General features: G+C 42.5%; 1 protein-coding gene across 3 annotated transcripts in view; it reads right to left on the bottom strand.

Moving 5' to 3' along the window:
• The window catches only part of ABCC2 (ATP binding cassette subfamily C member 2), a 48785-nt gene that overhangs the window by 18927 nt on the left and 5807 nt on the right, over window positions 1-24051 (bottom strand). The window contains exons 10-32 of one of the 3 annotated variants that reach the window (XM_075257614.1): window positions 23518-23772; window positions 23075-23140; window positions 22842-22979; window positions 22465-22611; window positions 21918-22002; window positions 20985-21051; window positions 20343-20469; window positions 20070-20246; window positions 19559-19726; window positions 19144-19327; window positions 18518-18647; window positions 18267-18384; window positions 17747-17966; window positions 17191-17345; window positions 16881-17036; window positions 16500-16699; window positions 16278-16404; window positions 15585-15686; window positions 14938-15081; window positions 14687-14845; window positions 14202-14368; window positions 13758-13952; window positions 12139-13591 (exon numbers count right to left, since the gene is read on the bottom strand). In XM_075257614.1, coding sequence (XP_075113715.1) covers window positions 13462-13591; window positions 13758-13952; window positions 14202-14368; window positions 14687-14845; window positions 14938-15081; window positions 15585-15686; window positions 16278-16404; window positions 16500-16699; window positions 16881-17036; window positions 17191-17345; window positions 17747-17966; window positions 18267-18384; window positions 18518-18647; window positions 19144-19327; window positions 19559-19726; window positions 20070-20246; window positions 20343-20469; window positions 20985-21051; window positions 21918-22002; window positions 22465-22611; window positions 22842-22979; window positions 23075-23140; window positions 23518-23772 — 3417 coding nt within the window. In that variant the 3' untranslated portion in view covers window positions 12139-13461. Of the gene's footprint in view, window positions 1-1028; window positions 1147-1250; window positions 1378-1494; window positions 1679-1844; window positions 2013-2647; window positions 2825-2969; window positions 3097-3257; window positions 3325-3394; window positions 3480-3952; window positions 4100-4310; window positions 4449-4555; window positions 4622-5199; window positions 5455-5603; window positions 5782-6148; window positions 6319-6856; window positions 7086-7328; window positions 7385-8006; window positions 8118-8302; window positions 8438-8584; window positions 8732-9128; window positions 9303-10181; window positions 13592-13757; window positions 13953-14201; window positions 14369-14686; window positions 14846-14937; window positions 15082-15584; window positions 15687-16277; window positions 16405-16499; window positions 16700-16880; window positions 17037-17190; window positions 17346-17746; window positions 17967-18266; window positions 18385-18517; window positions 18648-19143; window positions 19328-19558; window positions 19727-20069; window positions 20247-20342; window positions 20470-20984; window positions 21052-21917; window positions 22003-22464; window positions 22612-22841; window positions 22980-23074; window positions 23141-23517; window positions 23773-24051 lie in introns of those variants that run through there. The other 2 variants (XM_075257615.1, XM_075257616.1) reach the window with 2 other exon arrangements.

The raw sequence follows: 24051 nt of genomic DNA, 5'->3' as shown, positions 1-24051 counted from the left end.
AATGACTCAAATTTTTCCATACTTTAAAAGTAAAATCTTTACTCACCACTGTAGAAAGCTTCACCTTTAGCTTGTCCTTGGAACAGTTGGTCCCTGTCATCAGAACGTCTCAGTACGTCTGGCACTTGTGGTCCTTCTGTGTTTCCTCACAGGCTTTCCTCACACAGGCTTCCGTATCATATAACACGTACAACAGTCATCTGTATCTCACCAATATAAGTTCTTTTTCGAAGTCTTCCTGAATCTTGCAATTCATACAACTTGCAAAATACTCCTCTCTTCCCCCTTAATTGCAAGTGAACGGAACGAGAAAAACAGGAAAAAAAACGACCGTGCTGGCTCGCCACTGTTAAATATCTTGTATTTGCCGGTGAGACTTGTGTCCACTGTTAAATATCCGGACCTGGCCTTGTCCACGATAGGAAGAAGTCAGCTTGTTATAAATCAGTGTAGAGGTTTATTAATATCTTGAAGGAAAACACAGGAACAGGGAAAATGTCCAAATAACACAAATATCAGTCAATTGTCAATAGCTTACATCTTCAGAGAAGTTAAATCATCTGGATATCTTGTAGTTACAGCTTGGTTCATGCTTGTCATCTGGTTGGTGGACTTGGGCTGGTTACGACGTCCATGGATGTCCATCTGCCTGGACCACCCACCCTGGTGTTCCCAAAGACAGACCTCCTGGTCTTCCCCTGGTCTTCCCAAAGACAGACCCAGACATGTGTATTTCTTCCTCATTTATATTCATGAGAGTGGGTGTTACCTTCCATCTTGTAGCTATGTAAGGAGATTTCTAAAATGGTCTAATCTAACCGCACCCATGCACCCAAAATATAAGACTATGATGTCAGTAGAGTGTTAACCCCATGTCTGCTAGAGAATATTGTAAATATATAACATTTAACAGGTTGTAGGGGCTTGTGACATGTACTTGTGGCCACCACATTTTCCTGAGATTGTAGTAGGTCAGTAGGGTGTAACTGGTAAGTAAGAAGGGAGAATCTGGGTAATGTCCAATGTACCTTCCCTGTCTCCACCGTTTCCTTTTCAATAAGCTGTTGACCCTTGGCGGTTTTCTTCTGGTCTTCTCCTTTGACCTTGGTTATGTTCTTCAGTGACCTCCTTAACGTTCCGTTCATGCTGTAAGATATAATGTAGATGAGATTAGATGAGGGCCACAATCGCTGCCATATTGTAATACTACAATGACCCCATATCCTCCATGTCTCCAGATCCTAAATCACCTGCTGAGCTTCCTCCTGTGCAGACTGTTCTCTCTCTTAAGTGTCATGGTCACAATGTCTTCTGCTACTTCTGTCGCTTGTTCTATAGGTCCTTCACCATCCTCCTCCTCGTCTGCACGGAGTAGCACTGTACAGGAAAACCAGATGGAGTCAATGACCATTTCTGATAAGCAAGTGAAGCTTGGTAAATCCCACCCTGTGTCCGATATCCAAGCACAAACCGAATGTCTGGTATGGTCTTTACCTGTAGGCTCTGAGTCCTGGTTATGGTCCTGCTTAGCGTACGTCTTGAGGAATTCTGCAAAAGCTCCATTGTTGGCCAGTAATGTTTTGTACGAGCCAGTTTCGGTAACGCTGCCGTTCACTAATACCACAATTTCATCGGTGTGCTTTAGAAAGCTTACACCGTGCGTGACCAGGACACGGGTCTGTGAAGAGGTGAGGTACGGTAAGTACAAGAAGCGGAAATTGTGCCAATGCTACAAGATGTGAGAATTTTAGAATGATCGTGGATTGGCACGACTCTTTGCCATTTTGTCACCTGCCTGACCTCAGCAGAGCAATTTTGATATCAGCCAAATTGGCTGTAGGTACCTTGTTTTTTAGTAACCCATTGGGGCCGACCACCTTCTCGAATATGTGTTTGCCCACGTGAGCGTCAACCGCAGAGAGAGGGTCATCGAGGATGTAGATGTCTGTATTCTGATACACCGCTCGGGCCAGGCTCACACGCTGCTTCTGCCCTCCACTCAAGTTGATTCCCTATGGGATGTAAATTTTGGAAAAAGGATTACAGAATAGAAGAATATTGAGCAGCATATTATGGTCAGTGCCCTTTAAGAAGCTCCTAAGCCCGAACCCCTCTCTGATGTTCATAGGTCCTAATAGGCACATACAAAAGCTTTGTCCTGAGAGTAAAAACAGAATACCGCACCATATTGTAGTAATAATACCGTCCTGCCGTGTTCAAATAATATTGGCAAACAAAGCCTACATAAAATTGTGCTAAATGTCTCAAAAAACCTTTACCATTGTTAGACTCATATATGTTATAGCTTAACAGGAAAAGCAAAATACTGAAATACTGCCACACAGTACCTGTATAATAGCACCGTATACTAATACAATGTCATGGAATATTGCTATTAAAGTAGACCTGTCACCAGTTGTGACAAATCCAATGACCGCTCTGATCAGATGATGTATGTCAGCCTGAGTATTTTAGCCCAAAGGTATAAACCCTTATACGGTGTATGTAGATTAGGGTCTATTAGCCAAGTGGGCGGTAACACTATGGTTTCTCTGGAGGCGGAGTCTTTGTGCTGTATATCATGTAGTGATATACTACACCACTCACTAGTTGACATTACAACTTGGTTATTGAACTATAAGATCACCTTTTCTCCGATTTCTGACAAATCCCCTCCGGGCAGTATCTGTAGGTCAGGAAGCAAGGCGCAGGCTTCTAGGACCTGCTGGTATCTCGCTTCATCTAGCGGTGCCCCAAACAAGATGTTATCCTTCAGCGTGGCATTCTGGATCCAGGCTTGTTGAGGAACGTAGGCCACAGAGCCCTGAGATACAAGATTACGTTAGTAAGAAGATGCGTATTTCAGGGTTCTCGAGTATTCCAGGGTTCTCGAGTATTCCAGGGTTCTCGAGTATCCCAGAGTTCTCGAGTATTCCAGGGTTCTAGAGTATTTCAAGGATCTATTATACCTTTATGTTGATGTTTCCGTTGACGTGGTCCATTTCTCCAAGAATCGCAGAAACAAAAGAAGATTTCCCACATCCAACACCACCAACTACTGCAACCAGGTGACCTTCCTTGATATCCAGGCTGATACTATAAGAAGATAAGAAGAACATACGGACAGGGCTGTCAACAATTGATATGAGGAATATCTAACACAAGACTGATGTCCATAATCCATAGGGTCTGGATGACATGGTGGACCATCCATTATATTACATGTAGTAGACATTATACATATAATACCGCCTTACTTCTTCACTGCAGGAGACATGCCCGGCTCCCAGGTAAAAGTGGCATCAGAAAACTGGATAGCAGCGTCTGTGAATGACAATGAATTTCTTAATATCATGAACACACATGCCTCAGGTCTGGAAAATTTTCTTCTTACCAACAGTAGGATCATTGCATATGGCGGAATTATCCAAGTCGTCTCCTCCCAGGTATTTCTCCAGCCGGGCGCAGGATACATTTGCCTATGTCGTAATAAGGGCCATTAATTATTAGTAGACATTGTATTTATCTGCTTCCAGGAATAGAAGGGTTAATAGGTTATTTTTATCAATTAACAAAATGAAAAGTAAATGAAGAAAAATGTAAATCCCATCAATATTTGGGGAGACCTTTGCCCTCCATTGGTTCTCGGTATTTGCAGACAGTTTTTGGCAGAACCCGGCAGCGAGGTTGTTCCCGCCGCCATCTTGCAGAACTAAGCCCAGATCTTCTGTGGATGTGGATTTGCTCCAATCCGTCTGTCTCTTCATGTCAACCAAGACGGACTGGATGATGTTGAGATCAGGACTATGACTGTGGGGGCCGGATCATCACTTCCAGGACTCCGCCTCCAAATATTGGTAAATTCATTTTGGTAATAGACAACAATAAACTGTTAACCCTTCCATTTCTGAATGCATTCGTACTGCGCAGTCTATAGGAGCTCAGGACTTACCTGCACCATGTTAGAGATAAGCATAGGCAGCATGGCGAGGGGGAAGCTCAGGACATTGAATAGAGAGATGGAGGTGAAAGCTTTCTCTGCATTCAGCACGTTTCTTGGATCAGAGCCCACATAGACGGCAAAACTCGCGACCGACACCTGCAAAAACAAGTGACACAATTGTATTAAATGTATTCTGCTTATATGTCATCTATTTGTATCAAGCCAAGCCTGCCCAGATTAAATCCCAATCCCTGTGCTGTTACATGGGGGACTCCAAGGAGAAGCAATGTTAGCACACGTGGTGATGGAACTGGACCAGGGGCCATGCGAAGGGCAAAACCCATCATCGTGTGTGACAGGTTCTTACCAGGAATGGAGCACAGTTGAATACAAACAGGGACACAGAGAACAGATAAGCGAAGCGCAACATGTCCTTTAACTCCTTCTCACGAATGTCCTGAACCTGTTTCTGAAAAGAAGCTTCCCAGGCGTATAACTTCAAGATCTAGAAGACAATACAGGACATGAAGTGTATATGGCAGCCAAGATGGTGGAGGCAAATATGGACACACAAAAGCTCCATATCACACATGATGTAATAATAATCCGCACCTTTATACCGTTCAGAATTTCATTCATTATTTTCAACCGTTTATCTTTATTTTTCATGTTTTTCATCTGCAAAACAGAAGACATATTTGCACATTTATATATACTATAGAGGTAGCCAAAGAACCGACGACCGGACCCCTTCCCAATAAAAGAACAGGCCCAAGTCAAGACACAGTACCCCTATAACAGTAACATCCACATTCTGCACACATTTCATTCATTCAATATATACATGCATCATACAGTATTGCAAATCGGATGGGAAGCGACTCCCTAAAGGCAACATTCTCATTAGGTAATAACGTAGATTTAAATGGTAAGGTCTTATGTTTATTGTTTTCCCACCCAAAATCTCCAGCCCCCCCTTCGTCCCAACAGAAGCTTACTTAAGAATTGGAAGCTCACAAATAATAAAGTGAGATCCAGGTGTGACTTATAACCAAGTTCTACCAGAAATGGACATTCTGCATTCTGAGAGACTAGTTGTGCATGTCCTAGGTATTACAATATCAGTAATGGGTGAATGATGCCAACCCGAAGGTCATCTTGCCCTTGTACATGTCGCTAGTTCTGTGTAGCAGGTGCACCCATTGCACCATTTCTCTGTAGCACTTCCTTAGACTGGCAGTAGAGGAGACTCTCACCTGGAATGTCTTTGATTTAGTAGCTAGGACGGCATTGATCGGTATCAGGAGGACCATCACTGCAAGTCCCGCCAGGACCGATGGCCCCAGCTCTGCCCACAGGAACACCACAGAAATAATAATCTGAAACGGGGACGACCAAATGAGATGAATGAAGTTTGCCAGATCCATAAATTTCTGGGCATCTGCCGACATCAGGTTCACGGTTTCTCCCACTGTTGACTCCTTTCGAATCTTATTGGAAACAGTCAGCGCCTAAAGAGATGACGAAATCCCATAACAAGGGCATGAAAATATGGAAAATATGGCCTCCAACTTTTGCGACAACACAACATTATTTCCCATAAGGTAACATTGAGGCTATGTGATGACAGTTCTATGACCCATTTGCAGTATATACTCACCTTTTTGTACACCGCAGCAGTTAGTGCTGTACGGACTCTCATTCCCAGGACAAAGCAACCCTGGAAATATTGCTGCAGACAGAACGACTGGATTATAGCTGCTACCAACAGCAAGATGGCGTAAAGAAACCCCTTCCATTGATATTCCTCAAGATTGGATGTGAATGAGACCATCAGCCTGCAAATCAGCAATAGCATACATTATATTCCCTAGGATTGGACGGCAATTCCCAATCGGTGGGGTCTGTTTCCAGCAACACTGCCGATCTGAAGGGACTATGGTGCTACAAAATGTGCGGGGTTCTCTTCAATATTTATTAGGCACGAAGCACCACACTTTTGGTAGTGGCTGTGTCTGGTATGACATCTTAGACCAGTCCTGTTTAAGTGAATTGTACCATACTGCATTGATTACATGCGAGTGGAAACTTTACTGCCTGTTTTCTATTAAAAGGAAGTTAGATAGGTTACAAAAATGTTACCAAATACTCCTCAAAACAACAGCAAAAAAGAAAATAAAATTGGAGTTACACTTTATATCTTACTTCAAGATCTGGGGGCTGATGAATACCAGGATGTCATGAATGAGCTTGAAGAAGGCGGATAGAAGGAGGTTACTGGAGAAAGTCTTAATCAGGGTCTTAAATAGCCAAGACTTGGGGTGATCTTTAGACGTTCCAGATATAGACTTTTTCTTCTTTTTCTTATCTTCGTCCTAGAAAGGAACAAAAAGTAGAAGTGAGTAATAAAGCAGGAAATGAAAAGGTTAAAAAATATATATATAAAACATGATTTCTTCCAAAAACAGAGCCACTCCTGTCCACTGGTTGTGTGCGGTATTGCAGCTGAGGACTCATGACTTGAAGCTGTGTTCTAAAACCAAACGTGGCCTGCGGACAGGAGCGGGACAGTTTTTAGAAGCTGCCATGTTTCTCTAACTCTGGATAAGCCATTTAGGGTTTCCCATGCCCATTGGGATCTACCAAATCCCATCCGTGATAGACAGACTTGCCCAGACTCAATCCCGATCCAGAATCCAGAATCCATCAACAGTCACCTACAATACGAGGAGTCCTAGTCATGGCCCAAGGTCCAGCCCCGAAGAATAGGGCTGACATCCAGTCCCTATCTCCTGGACTAAATCTGTCAATGTGAAGCCAGCCTTAAAGGGAGTAGGTATAACTGGCTTAGCGGGTACATCCCAATGGGCATAGCATATCTCTATATTCAGTACATGTGATATAGTTATTTACCCCGACCAGTATGTCCTGGCTCTGTGCATGGCTCAGCCCATTCATCTCAATGGCGCCATCCTTCTGTTTCCTCTTATTTCTGCGTTTCTCCAGCTCTTTCCTTGCTTTAGCCACTTCCGTCTTCATTGTTTTGTCGAAGGCCTCGCAGATGTGTTTAGTCTGATCCTCCTTGTTCAGTTCCCAAAGGTCTTCCATGACTAAAGGTTTCTTGTGTCCTTTAATGACCATACTGAGACAACATGTCATGGCCTCATACACATTAGAGAAAAGTTGACCAAACCTGCCGATTTCAGAGGGACAGGCCAACTATCTAATGTGCATAGGGGAATATACAAGATGTACAGGGGTCACCCATCATGTGACTACTGACCACACTGTGCCGATAGAGAGGGCACCACTACAACCCATGGTCATGTCATGTTCCGGGTAAATTTCGATACAGTTTTCCCATAGAATCATACAGAAGACTTACCTGTCGTACCAGCTGAAGGTGATTCTGCTTAGAAAAGATGCTGTTAATTCTGGATTCTAAAAACGATACAAAGTATAGAATGGAAAATAGTGAAAAACAAAAATTTCATTCCAAACCAAACAGTCTGTTTTTCTAGGAATCATTGTATATTTGGCCGCCCCTGAGTGACTACTTCTCCTCCATTACCATGTATATCCAACATGTTCAAGGGGTCTTTCATGGGAAACCACTAAGGGTGCGTTCACATGGAGGAATTTGGCACTGAATTTGAAGCTGAATATGTCAAGTAGAAAATTTCTGTTCAGGAATTTAGAAATGGATTCTGCTTGACAAAAACCGACAACGCTGAATTTGGAGCAGAATTTGGAGGACTGTGTCATCGTATTCTAAATTCCACACCCTTCCTGCTTTCCATTCATATCAATGGGATTTCTCAGGTGTAATCCACCCGAAGAACGTGCAGGATGCTTATTTCTGATTTCAGGCAGAATTTGAGACAAATTCCATATCAATCCATATCTGAACTTACCCTAGTAGTCCAACCGATGTGATTCTTGTTTTTCCCAATGGTAAATATGGAGGAACTCTTTGGTAGCCCTTTACACAGTCATGCACATAAGATCCACTGATATATAGGAAACCTCCTGCCCATATTGGTCGCCATTGTAACCTTCTTACCTTCTTTGACAGATCGCTGGTTTCTGAGATGGAAGAGATGATAAGGAGAAGAACCTGAAGACCGAATGAGATGAAAAACAAGCAGAAGCGGGGAAGGTCCGGAATATCTCCCTGCGAATACAAGGAAGGGACAGTGTATAGGAAACGCACACGTCAGAGTCCTGACCAAATACTTGTCATGGTGGCCTTCACATGGGTAATATGGTGCACTGAAGCGTCTATAAGTCGACCACCCTGAGTTTGCTATAATTCCTCAAAATCCCTTAAAGGCCAAGACAATTGTTTTCACTACTTACATTCAGTATAAGACGGACTAGAGACTGGAATGGAAAAATCCCGCAAACAACGGAGAGAGTCCAGAAGATGAAGAGGGCTCCGGTGTCTTTCTGGGTACAGTACCGTCTGCTATGGTGGATTATTAACACCAAGATCTAAGTGGACAGGAAGATGTGGAATCAGAAGCCATTACTTATAGGGGATGATCAGTACAGGCAGCGTTGCAGTGCAAAGTATGGGGGATGAAAGAACCAAAAAGACCGATAATTGTTCTAGTACAGTATTTGCACGGTAGAGCTCACCCAGGTAACAGCGTGCAGGGATGGATTCACATACAGAACAAAAGGAAGTATCTTGTGAGAGCCACTGCTGGTTTGTTCGTCCATATGTTCTGATATTGTGATGCCTATTCCAGCAATGGAGGTGCATAAAAGTAATAAAGTCAGGATCTGAAAAAAGAAACATATACCTAAGTACAAGTTCACACTATATTCACTTAAATGGGGCCGTGCAATACCAGACATAACCTATGGTCAGTGGTGGCGCTGTTTCTCACACAACCTCTATAACTTATTTCACTTAGGAGATCAAAGAACACAAGAAATTGACAAACTTTTGCATAAGGATACATTTCCATACAGTATACAATATACTATATGTCACATCCCATATCAGGGACAATGATGATCTATGGCTGCTATAGTCACCAGTCCATGCAGGATGTCATTGCTGCAGCAAGTACAGAGATCGGCGGCGTTGGAAAGGGATTGGTAAGATGAATACGGTTTCCTTTCCACCATTTTGGTTTTTCTTGGCTGGACAACCCCATGAGTTTCGGGGACTTACCTGCTTGGCTATATACAGCCTTGTAATAGGGGATTTGACTTTCTCGGCTGGACAGAAGTTAAGGAGCTGCCAAGGAGCGCATATCCATAGGAAGATCAGAGGGATCCAAACCAGGACGGTCTGCTCAAAACAGATCGGCAAATCTGGATCAGGTCTCTCCAGCAGAGAAGAATTCTATGGAGAGAAGGAAACAGTCAGCAGTCAGGACCAAGAACGAACCTCTATGTACATGGGTATAAACAGGAGATTTTCGGGGGGATTAGCTCAGCCCTGGCCGCAAAATATGGAACAGGTCCTAAAATAAATGAATCTTATGAAAGACTGCGAAATCTGGTGACTCCTGGCAATACCACGGCAAGTCAAAAGCTCAGGTGACTGGTTATATGGCCATTATCTAAGTCATGTCTGTAGCCACAGGGACGTGTCATGTCACCTAGCCTGGTCCGGACTCTATTAACCCCTCCACTGCTGTAATATTCTCATCTATGTCAGGTCATTTCTCGATCCTTCAGGTTCATGACGCAGAATACTAAAATACAGGTTTTATAAAACTAAAAAATTATTGAATTCCCCAAAATGGAACCCAGGTTGTATTCTTTATTTCCAATATTCCTTATAGAAAAATCCAAACATCTAGAAATTTTCTTGCAGTCTTAAACTTTTTGAAATTTGTCAAATTTAAAATGTATGATTTTTTTTTGCAAGACGTCTTGAGAGCTCCTGGAGTGTTAGGTTAGGCTCCTGGCGTCTTACATGACGTCTTAGATGACTTGTTACAGAATTTACTGGAATAGACCTGTCCATTTTTTCCAGGAACCTTACACAGTTCAGCCTATGACATTACTATGTTGTTGTCCTGTGTAACTTGTAGCGCCAGGACCTCCATCTAAATGTGAGGGTCCATATTGGGGGCCCCTTGGTGGTATAACACTGTTTTTCCTACACAGCAGCACTCCTTCCCTACGGCTTCCAGGGAACTGAGTCACGGCTCCATTCACACTGTCTTTCAAGTATCTGTTTGGAATCTTCTGACTCCCAATAAGTACAACTTACCCAGAAGACCGATCCGCAGTAGTCATCCAAGGTGTTGGACATGTTTGGTGGTGGAGAGAGCGGCACCGGCCGCCCCTGGAGTCTTCCTAGTACTATTCCTCAGGATTGCGATGAGTCTATGATCTCCTGAGAACAGTTATCATCCAGTGATTCAGCAGGTTAAAAGTCCCCAGGGCTCTCCACACGACTGAAGGGCCATCTCAGTTTATCAGAGACTTATAAGACTACAGTTGAGTTAAATTTTAACCCTATTTATAACTGCAGAGTCTTCTTAAGGCAGCTCTAGGACTTGTATGAGTATTCTGTGCACTTCAGTTGTGTGGCTAAACAGGACCTTTCACCATCTTGAGTTCTTCCCATCCCTTAATATATGCCCCTCACACTGATTCCAGAACAGTTGGAATTTTTTCTCTAGCCCCCACCATTCATGAGGAATAAGTGCATGTAGTTTTGGTGCTGGATATGCTAACTAGACTCCCTAAAGCCAAGTGGGTGGTGTTAGGCAGAAGAAGGCAAGAAGGTGTGATCCAGAGGTGGCCAGAGTTCTCAGAGTCACACTCCTTGACCTGCTTCTGCCTGGCACCACCCATGTGGCATTAGGGAGTCTAGTTAGCACCAAAACTAACTACACTGATTCCTTGGGAATGGTGGGGGTTATGGAATCAGGAGCACCTATTATAGGATAAAAGAACTCGAAGTGGCGAAAGGTTCTCTTTAATTTCAAGTGTGAACTCCAAGATGAGGATACTATAAACCCATGTTGGATTGGGGAGTGCTGGCACCCAGCAGAGGAAATGGAGACAGAATTGATCTTGTATCAAGAGTTCATGAAGTCTGTATGACCCCATTCAGTTCAATGGGTTAATGTGCAGTCCATCCGACTTAGCTGCCATATGGATAGTGAAGCTGGACGTCAATTGATCATCTGAATGGGCCCTTAGAAGATATTTTTGGAAATCTTGCTCATTATCAATGAAGAATGATACGAAAAAAGGGACATTTATTTATAAATATTCCCAATTTCCATTTGTAATATTTCACAACATGTCACACCCAGATCCATTTTTTGACCAGGTTAACGTACATTTCTGAGGAAGTGATTCATTGGGTATATTAGATCTCCAATATCATCCTGTGTCAGAAAAGTAGTGACTAGCTTGATATAGCCCGGTCGTCACCAACAGGGGGCAGGACTTTGGGGTCCAATGTACAGATCATGTAATAGGTGACGTATTTACATGTTAATAATTAGAGACGTAATCTGACTTATCTCTTCATAAACTGCAAATTTACAAGTTGCCAACTCTCACCTGTATACAGCTGTAAGGTACAATAGGGAGGTCACACATTACAAGTAGTAGTTTGTAGTGATGTACGCGTGTATATATAGCATGCAGTGTGTGTGTAGGATATTATAGAAAGAAACAAAGTTTGAGGCGGCACTATGACAGTTCACTGGTTTTAGGGCAGTCTCTGAATTACCCCCCTTATTCCTGACATTACTTAAAGGAGACCTTCACCAACTCCAGTTCCTTCCATCCTGCAATAGGCTTGATCCCCTGATTCTGGCGCAGTTGGAATTTTCTCTATAGGCCTCTCCATTCCCAAGCAATCATTCCTGTTAGCAGAGAGCATAATTGTGCTGCAACTATCAGGTGGGCCGTCCTTGACTCTCTGCTCTGGCCCAGGACCGCCCACCTAACAATAGAGAGTATAATTGTGGTGAAACTAGCAGAACTGATTGCTCAGGAATGGTGAGAGCTAGAGAAAAAATTCCAACTGCGCCAGAATCAGTGGACCGAGGTCTATTGAAGGATACAAAGTGTTGGAGTTGGTGGAAATGGTGAAAGTTCTCCTTTAAATTCCAATCTAGGAATTAAAAAATGAATTAACTTTTTTTTTAATAAAAATTTCTTTATTTGTACATAAAATACACAGTAAACCACAATTGCACAGTAAGACGGTAAACTGTTATACAAGTCATATAAGCAATATACATTACAGATCATTATGTAGGAATGTGGAGAGCATGGGTATTATTGGTAAAGGTTTTGTTCCTGCATGTGGCATTCTGATGTATGTGGTGAGGTAGATATACAGCAGTGATCACTCGTCTGTAACAACAACTACAACTCCCAGCATTCCCTGACAGCATCCAAGAAGATGGCATTGCAGTAGCTTTACAGCACAGCTTGGAGATCACTGATATATGGAATGGAGACACGACTGTGACTATGTATACGGGTTATATGTAGGTTTATGGTGCAAATTGTATCATTTGTAGAAATACAATGCATTATAGAGCTTTCATGTTGTACAATGAATAATATATAAAGTATGTGCAATATACTGGAAGTGTGAACACCCCCATAACCTAACACTGAATCTGCACACTAGACTGCATCAATGCCATACAGACACAGAGTCATCAAGTGTATGTGTGTAAGATGCAAAAAAAAACATAGCACCACTCTGGTCTATGGCCATGTCTGGTACTGCAGCATTCAAATGAATGGGAATGAGCTGCAATATCAGATACGGCACATGGACATGGATTGCGCCATTTCTGGAAGAAAACAGACTTTATAAATTTTATACAAATCCTTAAAACTGTACAACAAATATTCATATGTGCACATGCACATGTCAAATATCTTAGATGCCTAAATCCAGCAACACTTCATCATTTCGATTATTCTCCCATTTTCACTGACCTTAGGTTAGGTAACCATGATGGCCCATAGGTCTGCATAGGAGCGGTATATACAAAATTGCTAAGCATAAAGATATGGCACAAGGCACAAGATAAATTATATTAAATAGATAATGGTGCTTGAATAGCAATATAAAGCGGCCAATACACCTTGATCATATCTTAACACGCGATACCATAAGATAAGCCTTCTCCATTGGTTTGCTCATTGGATATGATGACATGAGCTATTCAATATACCCATAAGCTTATATTAGCTTCTATTTTCTCAGTGTCCTTCAAGATACAAAGTAACCTTCAAAGAATTCCAAAGGTTTGCCTTAAAAACTGCCAAGTACCCACAACCTTATCCAAGAAGGTATAAGAAGTCGCATGGACAATGCTACGATTAGTATTCGTCACCCGTTACTATAAATTCAATGACGTCACACAGGATTGGTCGCTTTAGCTTATCATCTCAAGTATTCTATCCTCTGTTGTTGAGAATTCTTTTCCCAAAGTATAGATCGCTTCACAGTCTGACTTGGGTTTGGAGCAGTCGATGCTCAGAGAGTCCATCACCATGTCTCACAACGTCGTGCTGTTGGTGTCTTCAATGCCAGCATCTTTGGCCATTGAGGCAAAGTGTCCTTGGCTTTGTAGGAGCTTTTCCGGGCTGCCATATTCTATGATCTTTCCCGAGTCCAGCACCATGACTCTGCAAATGGATAAAACAAAATGTGATGGAGCTGAATTATGAGATTTCACTTACCACCTATGACTGTATATAGAATGTATATAAAATGTGTATTGTAACCTAGAAATGCTTAGATACTGCAAGTTGTATCTAGAAATGGTCAACAGTGCACTGGACAGACACTTACTTGTTACTGTCCATGATGGTGTGCAGACGATGGGCGATGGTCAACACTGTGCAGTCTGCAAATTCACTGCGGATGGTTCTCTGGATTAAATTATCAGTCTCCAGGTCCACAGCGGCCGTGGCTTCATCCAGAATGAGAATCTTGGATTTCCGAAGTAGCGCCCGAGCCAGACACACCAGCTGCCTCTGACCGACACTGCACAACCAAATACAAGACAATGTGTATCTCCAAAATTGGAATTCTCCAGTGAAAATGAGGCACATGGAAGGTATGCATATGATGGAGATTTATAGAATTTGGTAAAATCACAGAACAAAAATTTACAAAATTACAAAAAAATATCAAGTGAGTTAATAAGTGAAAATTAGACAAGAGGTTGGATAAATTTATCTTAAGACCTTTTCTTTTATGTCTGAAGGAGCTCACAGGAATCTGCGCTCTTACCTTAGATTCTCTCCACCTTCATTCACTTCGTAGAAGAGTTTTTCCTGCAGACCTTCCACATATGGCTTGAGATGAGAAAGTTCTAGAGCTTTCCAGACTTCCTCATCCGTATACTGATCAAATGGGTCCAAATTCAACCTCAGTGTCCCAGAAAACAGCACCGGATCCTGCAGAAGAAGAGAATATTGTCAAAGCGAAACAACTCACGAAGAAGATACGCTAAATCTATCACAGTATGTGCCATGGTGACACATTTGGCACATATTAAGAAGTCAGAACAAAATTTTGGATCTATTGGGAGTAAAACAAAATGGTGTTCTTGGGTGGTACAGATAGCATTACTACCATAGAAAAAAATATTGGTTATAACAAGTTACTCCATATAATTGGTAATGGACAATGGTGGCCATATGTATGGAGACAGGCTATATATGGAGACCGGCCTTATAGTCAACCATGAGTGCTGGCTCAGGTTAGTGAATTACCTGAGGAATTATAGTCAGTTTGTTGCGCAGGTCATGGAGGCCAATGGTGGAGATGTCCAGACCATCAATGACTATCTTCCCTCCTGCTGCCTCGATGATCCGGAAGAGACAATTAGTAAGCGAAGACTTTCCAGCTCCCGTCCGTCCAACTATTCCAACCTGAGGACAGATCCAGAAATAGTTGAGGTCTAGTCGTCCTCCTTTATCTCAGCACTGACATTATATGAATGTAGTCATGTATTACACGATACCTTCTCCATGCTGTCAACGGTGCAAGAAATCCCATGTAGGACAAGGTCCAATTCAGAGCGATACCGGGCCTTGTAGTCCACAAATTGCACTACGCCTCTATCTGGCCAGTTCTTTGGGGGGCGCTTCTGAGTCACCCAATCTGCCTGATAAGTAAAGAAAGCTGAATATATACAGTGGTATATAGAAATGATTACCATTCTACTATATATAGATATCTATAGGAATACAGAGGCTTAAGGGATGTGTCCATCATTTCTTGTATTTATGGCCTATCCTTTGGATATCTGATCATTCGGGGGGCCCCTGCAAGGACCAGCTGTTCGGAGGTGCATGTATTCTGTGTACTATACAGTGAATGAAGCTGGAAGCCATTGACTCTGTGCCCAGTATAGTGACTGGCCACCAGTACTGCAGCTCAGCGCCCATTGACTTCATTGACCGGAACCAAATTTAGAAAATGTATCTGTCCTGTGATACTGGTGTGGATCCCGAGAGGCTACTCTCTGCCTCAGTTACCTGACAGCTCCTCCTTAAAGGAGAACCAACAAAGTTTAGTGTAAAGAGTAGAAAAATGAGAGTTAGCCCTACTTAGAGATCTATGTTTCAAGCTGTCTATATATTGTTATCCAATGTCCTCGGCACTTACTTCATTCTCCACCTCAATGTACTCGTCCACACGCTCTACAGCAACGATATTGGTCTCCAGCTCAGACGTCATCCGCACTAACCAGTTCAGTGTCTGTGTAATCTGTAAGAATAAGACATAATCCAACTTGTAAATTATGGGACCATTAAGATAATATATAATATGTGTATATAATGCAGAGCCTTAAAGGGGTTTTCCATGGAGGGTTTCAATCCTTACTTCCTCTAGGTTCTATTACTGATGAAATGCAGGTTTTGGGACTGTCTCCCAATCAGTACTAGGCCCTTGAGTGTCTACGACTCCTCTCCCGTGTTTCCAGGACGTTATCAGTATTATGGGGTTTGGCTTTACCATTGTAGTGAAGCATTCACCCAACTCCTGAAGTACAGGTAACTTCTTGTCAATGCTGGAGAGGAGTAAGAATGTCGGGCAACTTGAGGGCCAAGTGCTGGATCCAGTCACATGACTTGGGGTTGGAATCAGTCTGGAAACTGCAATGGAACCCATGTAGGGTGGCAGACCTCATGTCTGCAGTTGTGATGACCCCAATCCCTTTCCCGCTTTCAAAGAATCAGGAAGAGTAAAACCAGTTCAAAGGTCTGGACAGACGGATTTACAAATCCCACTCATATATAGGTAGTTAAGTAAAACCTGATATTTATCTTCTTGCTTTTCTACCTTACGCTGACTTACATTGAGTGCTGAGGAAATGGATAGTCCAACAGTCCCGCTGTCCACCGTGCCGCGAGCCAACACAGCGAAGAGCGCAGCAAAGAACACTGTCAGGTTCCCCACAAATTCCAGACGAATGGCCAGCCACCTGTAGACAGAGTCACACCATGAGAAGATTACTAGAGATTCCTCCGGATTATCAAAAAGTATCACCATAATTCCAAAGTCTTATAGATTCCTTACCGGTTGGAGACAATCCAGGAGTAGACACTCTTCTGGTTGATATCTAAGGTGTCTTCATTGTGCTGGAGGAACCTCTGCTGATGTCCATAAGCCCGAATAACTGACAGGCCAGAGACGGTCTCCCCAAAGTGGGAATAGATGGGCGACCTTGTGACCGAATCCAGACGTCTCAGCTGACGTGAGGTGGTGACATAGAACCTCTAAAGACACAAGGACGATTCCATTAAGAGTCATGTATCAAAAGACGTAAGTGATAAGATGTAAAACTATTTCATGTCTAATGCAAGGCCTGACATGTAAAGTTGGCCAACTATCTCATATGGATGGGGACATCCCAATTCTTCCCGGTCGGTAGACGATGAGGATGATCCAAATACCTACCTGTACGAAATAATAGAAAATTGCCAATGGTACGATGACAGCAGCAAAAATCGGTGTGGCCAAGCAGATCACAAACAGGGTGCCGATCACTCCCAAGATGCAAGAAATCCAGCTGCGGAAGGACATGGGAATGGTTTCATCCACAGTGAAGATGTCCTATAACCAGATAACATACATTGTGAGATAAGATGATATTGTCTAATAATCACCATGTCAGCACCTCACCACCATAGTCATGTGATGTCATTTTGGACATAGCTTACGTTACTGGTACAATTGGTCTCTTTCAATAAGAATGAATAGAACTGACCTTGGCAAACCTGTTGACAACGCGCCCAGTTGGCGTGGTGTCGAAGAACTGCATAGGAACATGCAGAATATTCCGAAGGAGTTGTGTATGGAGCATGCGTGAGGCATGTACGGTACCGGCAGCAACCAGAAAAGCACCGAGGAACACAAAAATACCTGAAAAAATACATATACGACTCATTACAACTGACATCCAGACTACTGTAAGAAGATATCAAAATGTGAAGGAAAGGTACTGTGGTCTATTTCCTAGGGGTTGTTGGAGGATGGTCCCAAGGAACCCTAGTTTGACACTGTTCAGGATTATTACATTCTAGTTCATAGGTGGGAATGTGTTCCAAATTCTGCCCCCCCCCCGCTTACACACGAAATGGACCGTTGTTTTTCATCCCTTTAAATAATGGGGTTCGGGCTTATAGCTATTTATCGTAGCATTTTTTTGCATTGGCCCTCACTTATTGATATTCGGTGTCTCATTAACCCTCATCTTCCTTTGCCATTTCCAATTTTTGTCATGCTCCTTGTTTAAATAATGTAAAAAAAACACAAAAATTTACCTTGCGCCACCCCCAGGGCTCCAAACACCCCGACCCGCATGTCTCTCTGCGAGGCTGGATAGGTCATATTGAAGTAGGTCTCAGCGTCTGACGTCCACTCACTGAGCCAGATGTTCTGACCGACAAAGGCCGCGTTCTGTAAAATGTAGGCCACTAATATCCACAGAGAGTAGCCCCATCCAATCGCACGGAGGTACTTCAGATATACAGAGAATTTCACCTGAAAAATAAAAGTGGATGAGCCAGTGCAGGAGAAAAGCGGAAAAGTTATCCATAGCAGCCAAGCCTTCAGGGTCCTGTATCTGTCTGCAGCAGGAGCCTCTCCCCCATGGTGGACATGTTAGTTTATATTGGCACTCGAGTGGCTGTATTCATGCGGTGTTAGATTTTAGGGGTATGTACATGTGCTGGTCGCATCTTCCTGAGATTGGTTGTAGTAGGTAGGTATGGTGTAACTGGTAGGCAGCACGCGTCACAATATATGCAAATGTTAAGAATACAAGGTTGGGTCTATCTGTACCTTTCCTGTCTCCACTGTTTCCTTTTCTATAAGCTGTTGACCCTTTGCACTTTTCTTCTCGTCTTGCCCCTTGTCCTTGGCTACATCCTTCAGTGACCTCCTTAAGGTGCCATTAATACTGAAAGACAAGAAGTTGTGAAACCTCATGAAACATCATTCACTCTCATTGTTTTGTAAAAGGTCGTTGTTGGACGAACAACCACTTTTGTGCCGTTGTGTGAATAAGGCCTTAGTCTCTGTGCCTGACTCACCTGCTAAGTTTCCTCCTGTGCAGACTGTTCTCTCTCTTAAGTGTCGTGGTCACAATGTCTTCTGCTACTTCCGCTGCTTGTTCTATAGGATCTTCACCGTCATCTTCCTCATCTGCATCAAGTAGCACTACTAATGGGAAAATAGGAAAACCAGATGAAGGCAAAGACTTGTGCAAACAGTGGAATGATCACTTTGTGGCCTATGAATGTCTACTGCTATCCATGCAGATCTGTAACATGGCCTCCGTCTTCCATGCACCATTCATGTGATAAGGAAGCCTATGAGATCCTTCAGGCTCCAGGGCCCAAATGCAACTGCTACCTTTGCACCCCTATAGGTTCGCCCCTGACTATACTACATTATATTGTATGTATAATACTGATATCATACATAAGGATATTGTGGTATACTCTAATTCTGCCTGAGTGTAGTATACAAATTACATATATTTCTCCTCATCTTCACCAGCTGGTTGCCATTGCTATTACTACCTTGTTTTTTCACTTGTCAGATACCAAATCTATAATGAAAGGTTTCTAATACTCTATTTTATATTTTTATGAAACATGAACTGAAAAAGAAAACTTTCTATCAACATACTGTATATAATCTAGAATGTCTTTACCTGTAGGCTCTGAGTCCTGGCTATGGTCCTGCTTAGCGTACGTCTTGAGGAATTCTGCAAAAGCTCCGTTGTTGGCCAGTAATGTTTTGTACGAGCCGGTTTCGGTAACGCTGCCGTTCACTAATACCACAATTTCATCGGTGTGCTTTAGAAAGCTTACACCATGCGTGACCAGGACACGGGTCTGTGAAGAGGTGAGGTACGGTAAGTATACTCACATGCAAAATAGTGGAAATTGAGCTACATTACTCCAGTAGGGCCCGATCATGCGTAATAATTTTGTAATTGAAACAACTCTGTTTGGTGGCAGCCATTTTGTCACCTCAGTAATGCAATTCTGTATGACAGTTGATTTTTGTAAACTTGTTTTTCCAGCTAATATCAGTTTCTATCACAGAATATATCCGCAGTTTACCTTGTTTTTTAGTAACCCATTGGGGCCGACCACCTTCTCGAATATGTGTTTGCCCACGTGAGCGTCAACCGCAGAGAGAGGGTCATCGAGGATGTAGATGTCTGTATTCTGATACACCGCCCGGGCCAGACTCACACGCTGCTTCTGTCCTCCACTCAGATTTATTCCCTACATGATATATAGCACAATGAATAGACACGTATTATTAAAAATATTCACCCCAGTTCCTTTTATACAGCTCATGAACAGGGATTCTTCTCTACTACGTCTATATGTCTCAATGGAGCAGGTGGAAGATACAAAATAGTGCCATATACTGTCATATAAATATGATGTAAAGTTCTTGGATATAATTACAATAGTGTGCCTAAATAATACCGCCATACAGTCTCTGTATACTGTAATACAATGACCACAGAACAGTGTGTATACCACCATTTTGTGCCTAAATATTACATCCATATAGTGCAGACATAGGAGTGCAACACTTGTTACTGAGCTATAAGATCACCTTTTCTCCGATTTCTGACAAATCCCCTCCGGGCAGTATCTGTAGGTCAGGAAGCAAGGCGCAGGCTTCTAGGACCTGCTGGTATCTCGCTTCATCTAGCGGTGCCCCAAACAAGATGTTATCCTTCAGAGTGGCGTTCTGGATCCAGGCTTGTTGAGGAACGTAGGCCACAGAGCCCTGAGATGCAAGATTGCGTTAGTAAGAATAAATGGTCTTTCCATAAGTAGACACCTAGAGGAGATGAAACTCTCAGAATATAAAGCTTTATTATACCTTGATGTTGATGTTTCCGTTGACGTGGTCCATTTCTCCAAGCATCGCAGAAACAAGAGAAGATTTCCCACATCCAACACCACCAACTACTGCAACCAGATGACCTTCCTTGATACCTAGGTTCACACTACATGAAGAAGACAGGATAGATGGACATCAGAGGTGTGGACATGTAACTGACAATGTCCAGCTAGTCCATATTAAGGCTAAAATACAATATATTATTAATGGAGGAACATCTACTACTACTACAATGGAATTCCTGGGACATTTCCACAGAGCAAAGTGGATCTGTCTAATGGAAAGTCAATGGAAGAATAGCTACACACTGGGCCAAGGCTGAAGCCAGACAGTCTGTCCATACAGTTGTGTTGGACCCATTGGATGTTGTGGACTGGGGCTCCACCAGCATCAATTGTGTCTGACAGAGAGGTCGGCAGATAGAGGTAGACAAATAGGTACTAGGTGTCGCCATTTTACAAACCTGCTGGGGAACACATTTGATAGTACTGATTTCTACTGGGTTATTGTTCTCACATGAGACTATTAGTACTATAACTATCTTAGTTTGTTGGCAGAATAGTCAACCATGTATTATATTACATGTAGTACACATTACAACAACATATAATACCGCCTTACTTCTTCACTGCAGGAGACGTGCCCGGCTCCCAGGTAAAAGTGGCATCAGAAAACTGGATAGCAGCGTCTGTGAATGACAATGGACTTCTCAATATGGTGGACCAATTCATTGTGAATACAGATAGATAGATAGATAGATAGATAGATAGATAGATAGATAGGAGATAGATAGATAGATAGATAGATAGATAGATAGATAGATAGATAGATAGATAGATGATAGATAGATAGATAGATAGATAGATAGTTAGATAGGAGATAGATAGATAGATAGATAGATAGGAGATAGATAGATAGATGGGAGATAGATAGATAGATAGATAGATAGATAGATAGATAGATAGATAGATAGATAGGAGATAGATAGATAGATAGATAGATAGATAGATAGATGATAGATAGATAGATAGATAGATAGATAGATAGATGGGAGATAGATAGATAGATAGATAGATAGATAGATAGATAGGAGATAGATAGATAGATAGATAGATAGATAGATAGGAGATATATAGATAGATAGGAGATAGATAGATAGATAGATAGATAGATAGATAGATAGATAGATAGATAGATAGGAGATAGATAGATAGATAGATAGATAGATAGATAGATAGGAGATATATAGATAGATAGGAGATAGATAGATAGATAGATAGATAGATAGATAGATAGATAGGAGATAGATAGATAGATAGATAGATAGATAGATAGATATTCCATTCATGCCTCAAAAATATAATAAAACTACAATGCGGCAGTGCACCCACCCCAATGTTGTATTCTTACCCCAATTATGGTAGTCAGATCTACTGACAACGAGTATAAAAATGGCAATAAGACCAATACAGTGTGAACATGGGCCTACTATGATCTACCCTATACCATGAGACTACAGGTATATATGGAGAGCCATTGAGGATTGCTTCTTACCGACAGTAGGATCATTGCTTATGGCGGAGCTGTCCAGGTCGTCCCCTCCCAGGTATTTCTCCAGCCGGGCACTGGATACGTTTGTCTGGACATTAGAAAGCGTTATTAGAAGACAATTCTACCAGTTTGGATACTACATAGTTATATCTATAGTCAGTATGGATGAGGATGTGTACAGCGCCCAGCGGAGCACAGTTGCGCCAAAGTCATGTGGTATCGGCAGATGCACCGGTGACATCTAGGCTATGTGTTGTGTATGGGTCTGTGAGCCAGGATGGTGTCTGTGCGCTCTGTTTATTATGGCCCCTATCATTTGTACGTATGAGACCGAGCCACAAAACAGACAGGAATGGGGCCTGTGCTAAATTTTGCAGCTTGGCCCAGCATCTCATACATAGACCCAAGAAATGCAGGGCGTGTGCCTGGCCATAAAGACGAATGGGTCAGTGTACTATAAGGTACAAACACTGATATAAGGTACGTCCGTGCGCACAAGGTCAGTCAGGTCATGTATATATTCTGCACATAAGAAGGTAAATGGATTTACCTGCACCATGTTAGAGATAAGCATAGGCAGCATGGCGAGGGGGAAGCGAAGGATGTTAAACAGAGAGATGGAGGTGAAGGCTTTCTCCGCGTTCAGCACGTTGTCCGGACTCACCACCACATAGACGGCAAAACTCGCAACCGAAACCTGCAAAAATAAGAGACACGGTTATAGTAATGTGGCGCAAATCTATCAAAACTTACTTAGTTGCCCCTAATAACCAATCACAGCACAGCTTTCATTTTTCGGGAGCGGAAAACAAAGTGAAAGCTGCGTTGTGATTGGTTGCTACGGACAACAGCACCAGATTTTCATTGCACTATGTATAGGACAATTCATTGCATGGGAGATCTGACAATGGTGTGACAGGTTCTTACCAGGAATGGGGCGCAGGTGAATACGAACAGGGACACAGAGAACAGATAAGCGAAGTGTAACATGTCCTTTAACTCCTTCTCACGAATCTCCTGCACCTGTTTCTCAAATGAAGGTTCCCAGGCGTATAACTTCAAGATCTAGAAGACAACATATGATGTGAAGTGTATATGGCAGCGGCCTATATGGACACAGAGCGGCTCCATATCACACAACATGTAATAATAATCCGCACCTTTATACCGTTCAGGATTTCATTCATTATTTTCAGTCGCTTATCTTTATTTTTCATGTTCCTTATCTGCAAAATACAAGATATACAATGTGTACGTCATGTATATACCCTATAGGCAGCCATAGAATGGACAGCTCTCAATATAAAACCAGGCATAGTGCCCCCTATAGGTCATATCTGACTACTTTTGAGAAATTACAGGGGCGTATTCACTATTCACTACCAGGTACTGGAACCTGAGGGGGCCACATAAAATATACCACTATTCCAAATGCCACAGAGTATTTAGGAGCCCTCCCTTTCTCTCAAGAGTCTTCTGAACATGTTAAGAAATGCTCCTATAGGCCATAGGGAACATTAGCAAACTGTAGAACATGCCACGTGATTATTGCATGTCTAGTAGACGTTGTGTTTCTCTAGACCGGTAGGAGATGGATCCTCACCTGGAATGACTTTGATTTAGTAGCTAGGACGGCATTGATCGGTATCAGGAGGATCATCACTGCAAGTCCTGCCAGGACCGGAGGTCCCAGCTCTGCCCACAGGAACACCACAGAAATAGCAATCTGCATCGGGGACGACCAAATGAGATGAATGAAGTTTGTCAGATCCATAAATTTCTGAGCATCTGCCGACATCAGGTTCACAGTTTCTCCAACCGTTGACTCCTTCCGAGTGGCATTGGAAACAGTCAGCGCCTAGAAGGATGAAGATAACAATAACATATGGTTTCCAAGAGTCAATACACATTGTCCTATCTTATAAGGTTGGGAATTGACAACTATTATGACCAAAAGTAGTTGTAAGTTTGGAAAATCTAGTATCTATCCTATCTAGGTAGACTGATATGAGGCTAATATATCCAAGAATGTATGATATGAAAAATTGGGTAAGGAACATGGAGTCAGGGCAAGGTGTAGCCATACAAGGCAACTACTAGGACATACAGTACAAATATTGAACAGAGATGAGCCAAG

The sequence above is a fragment of the Leptodactylus fuscus genome, chromosome 10 (assembly GCF_031893055.1).
Source record: "Leptodactylus fuscus isolate aLepFus1 chromosome 10, aLepFus1.hap2, whole genome shotgun sequence".
Classification (NCBI taxonomy): Eukaryota; Metazoa; Chordata; class Amphibia; order Anura; family Leptodactylidae; genus Leptodactylus; species Leptodactylus fuscus.
Note: the sequence above shows the minus strand (reverse complement) of the source record. Positions and strands in the feature narration are given on the sequence as shown.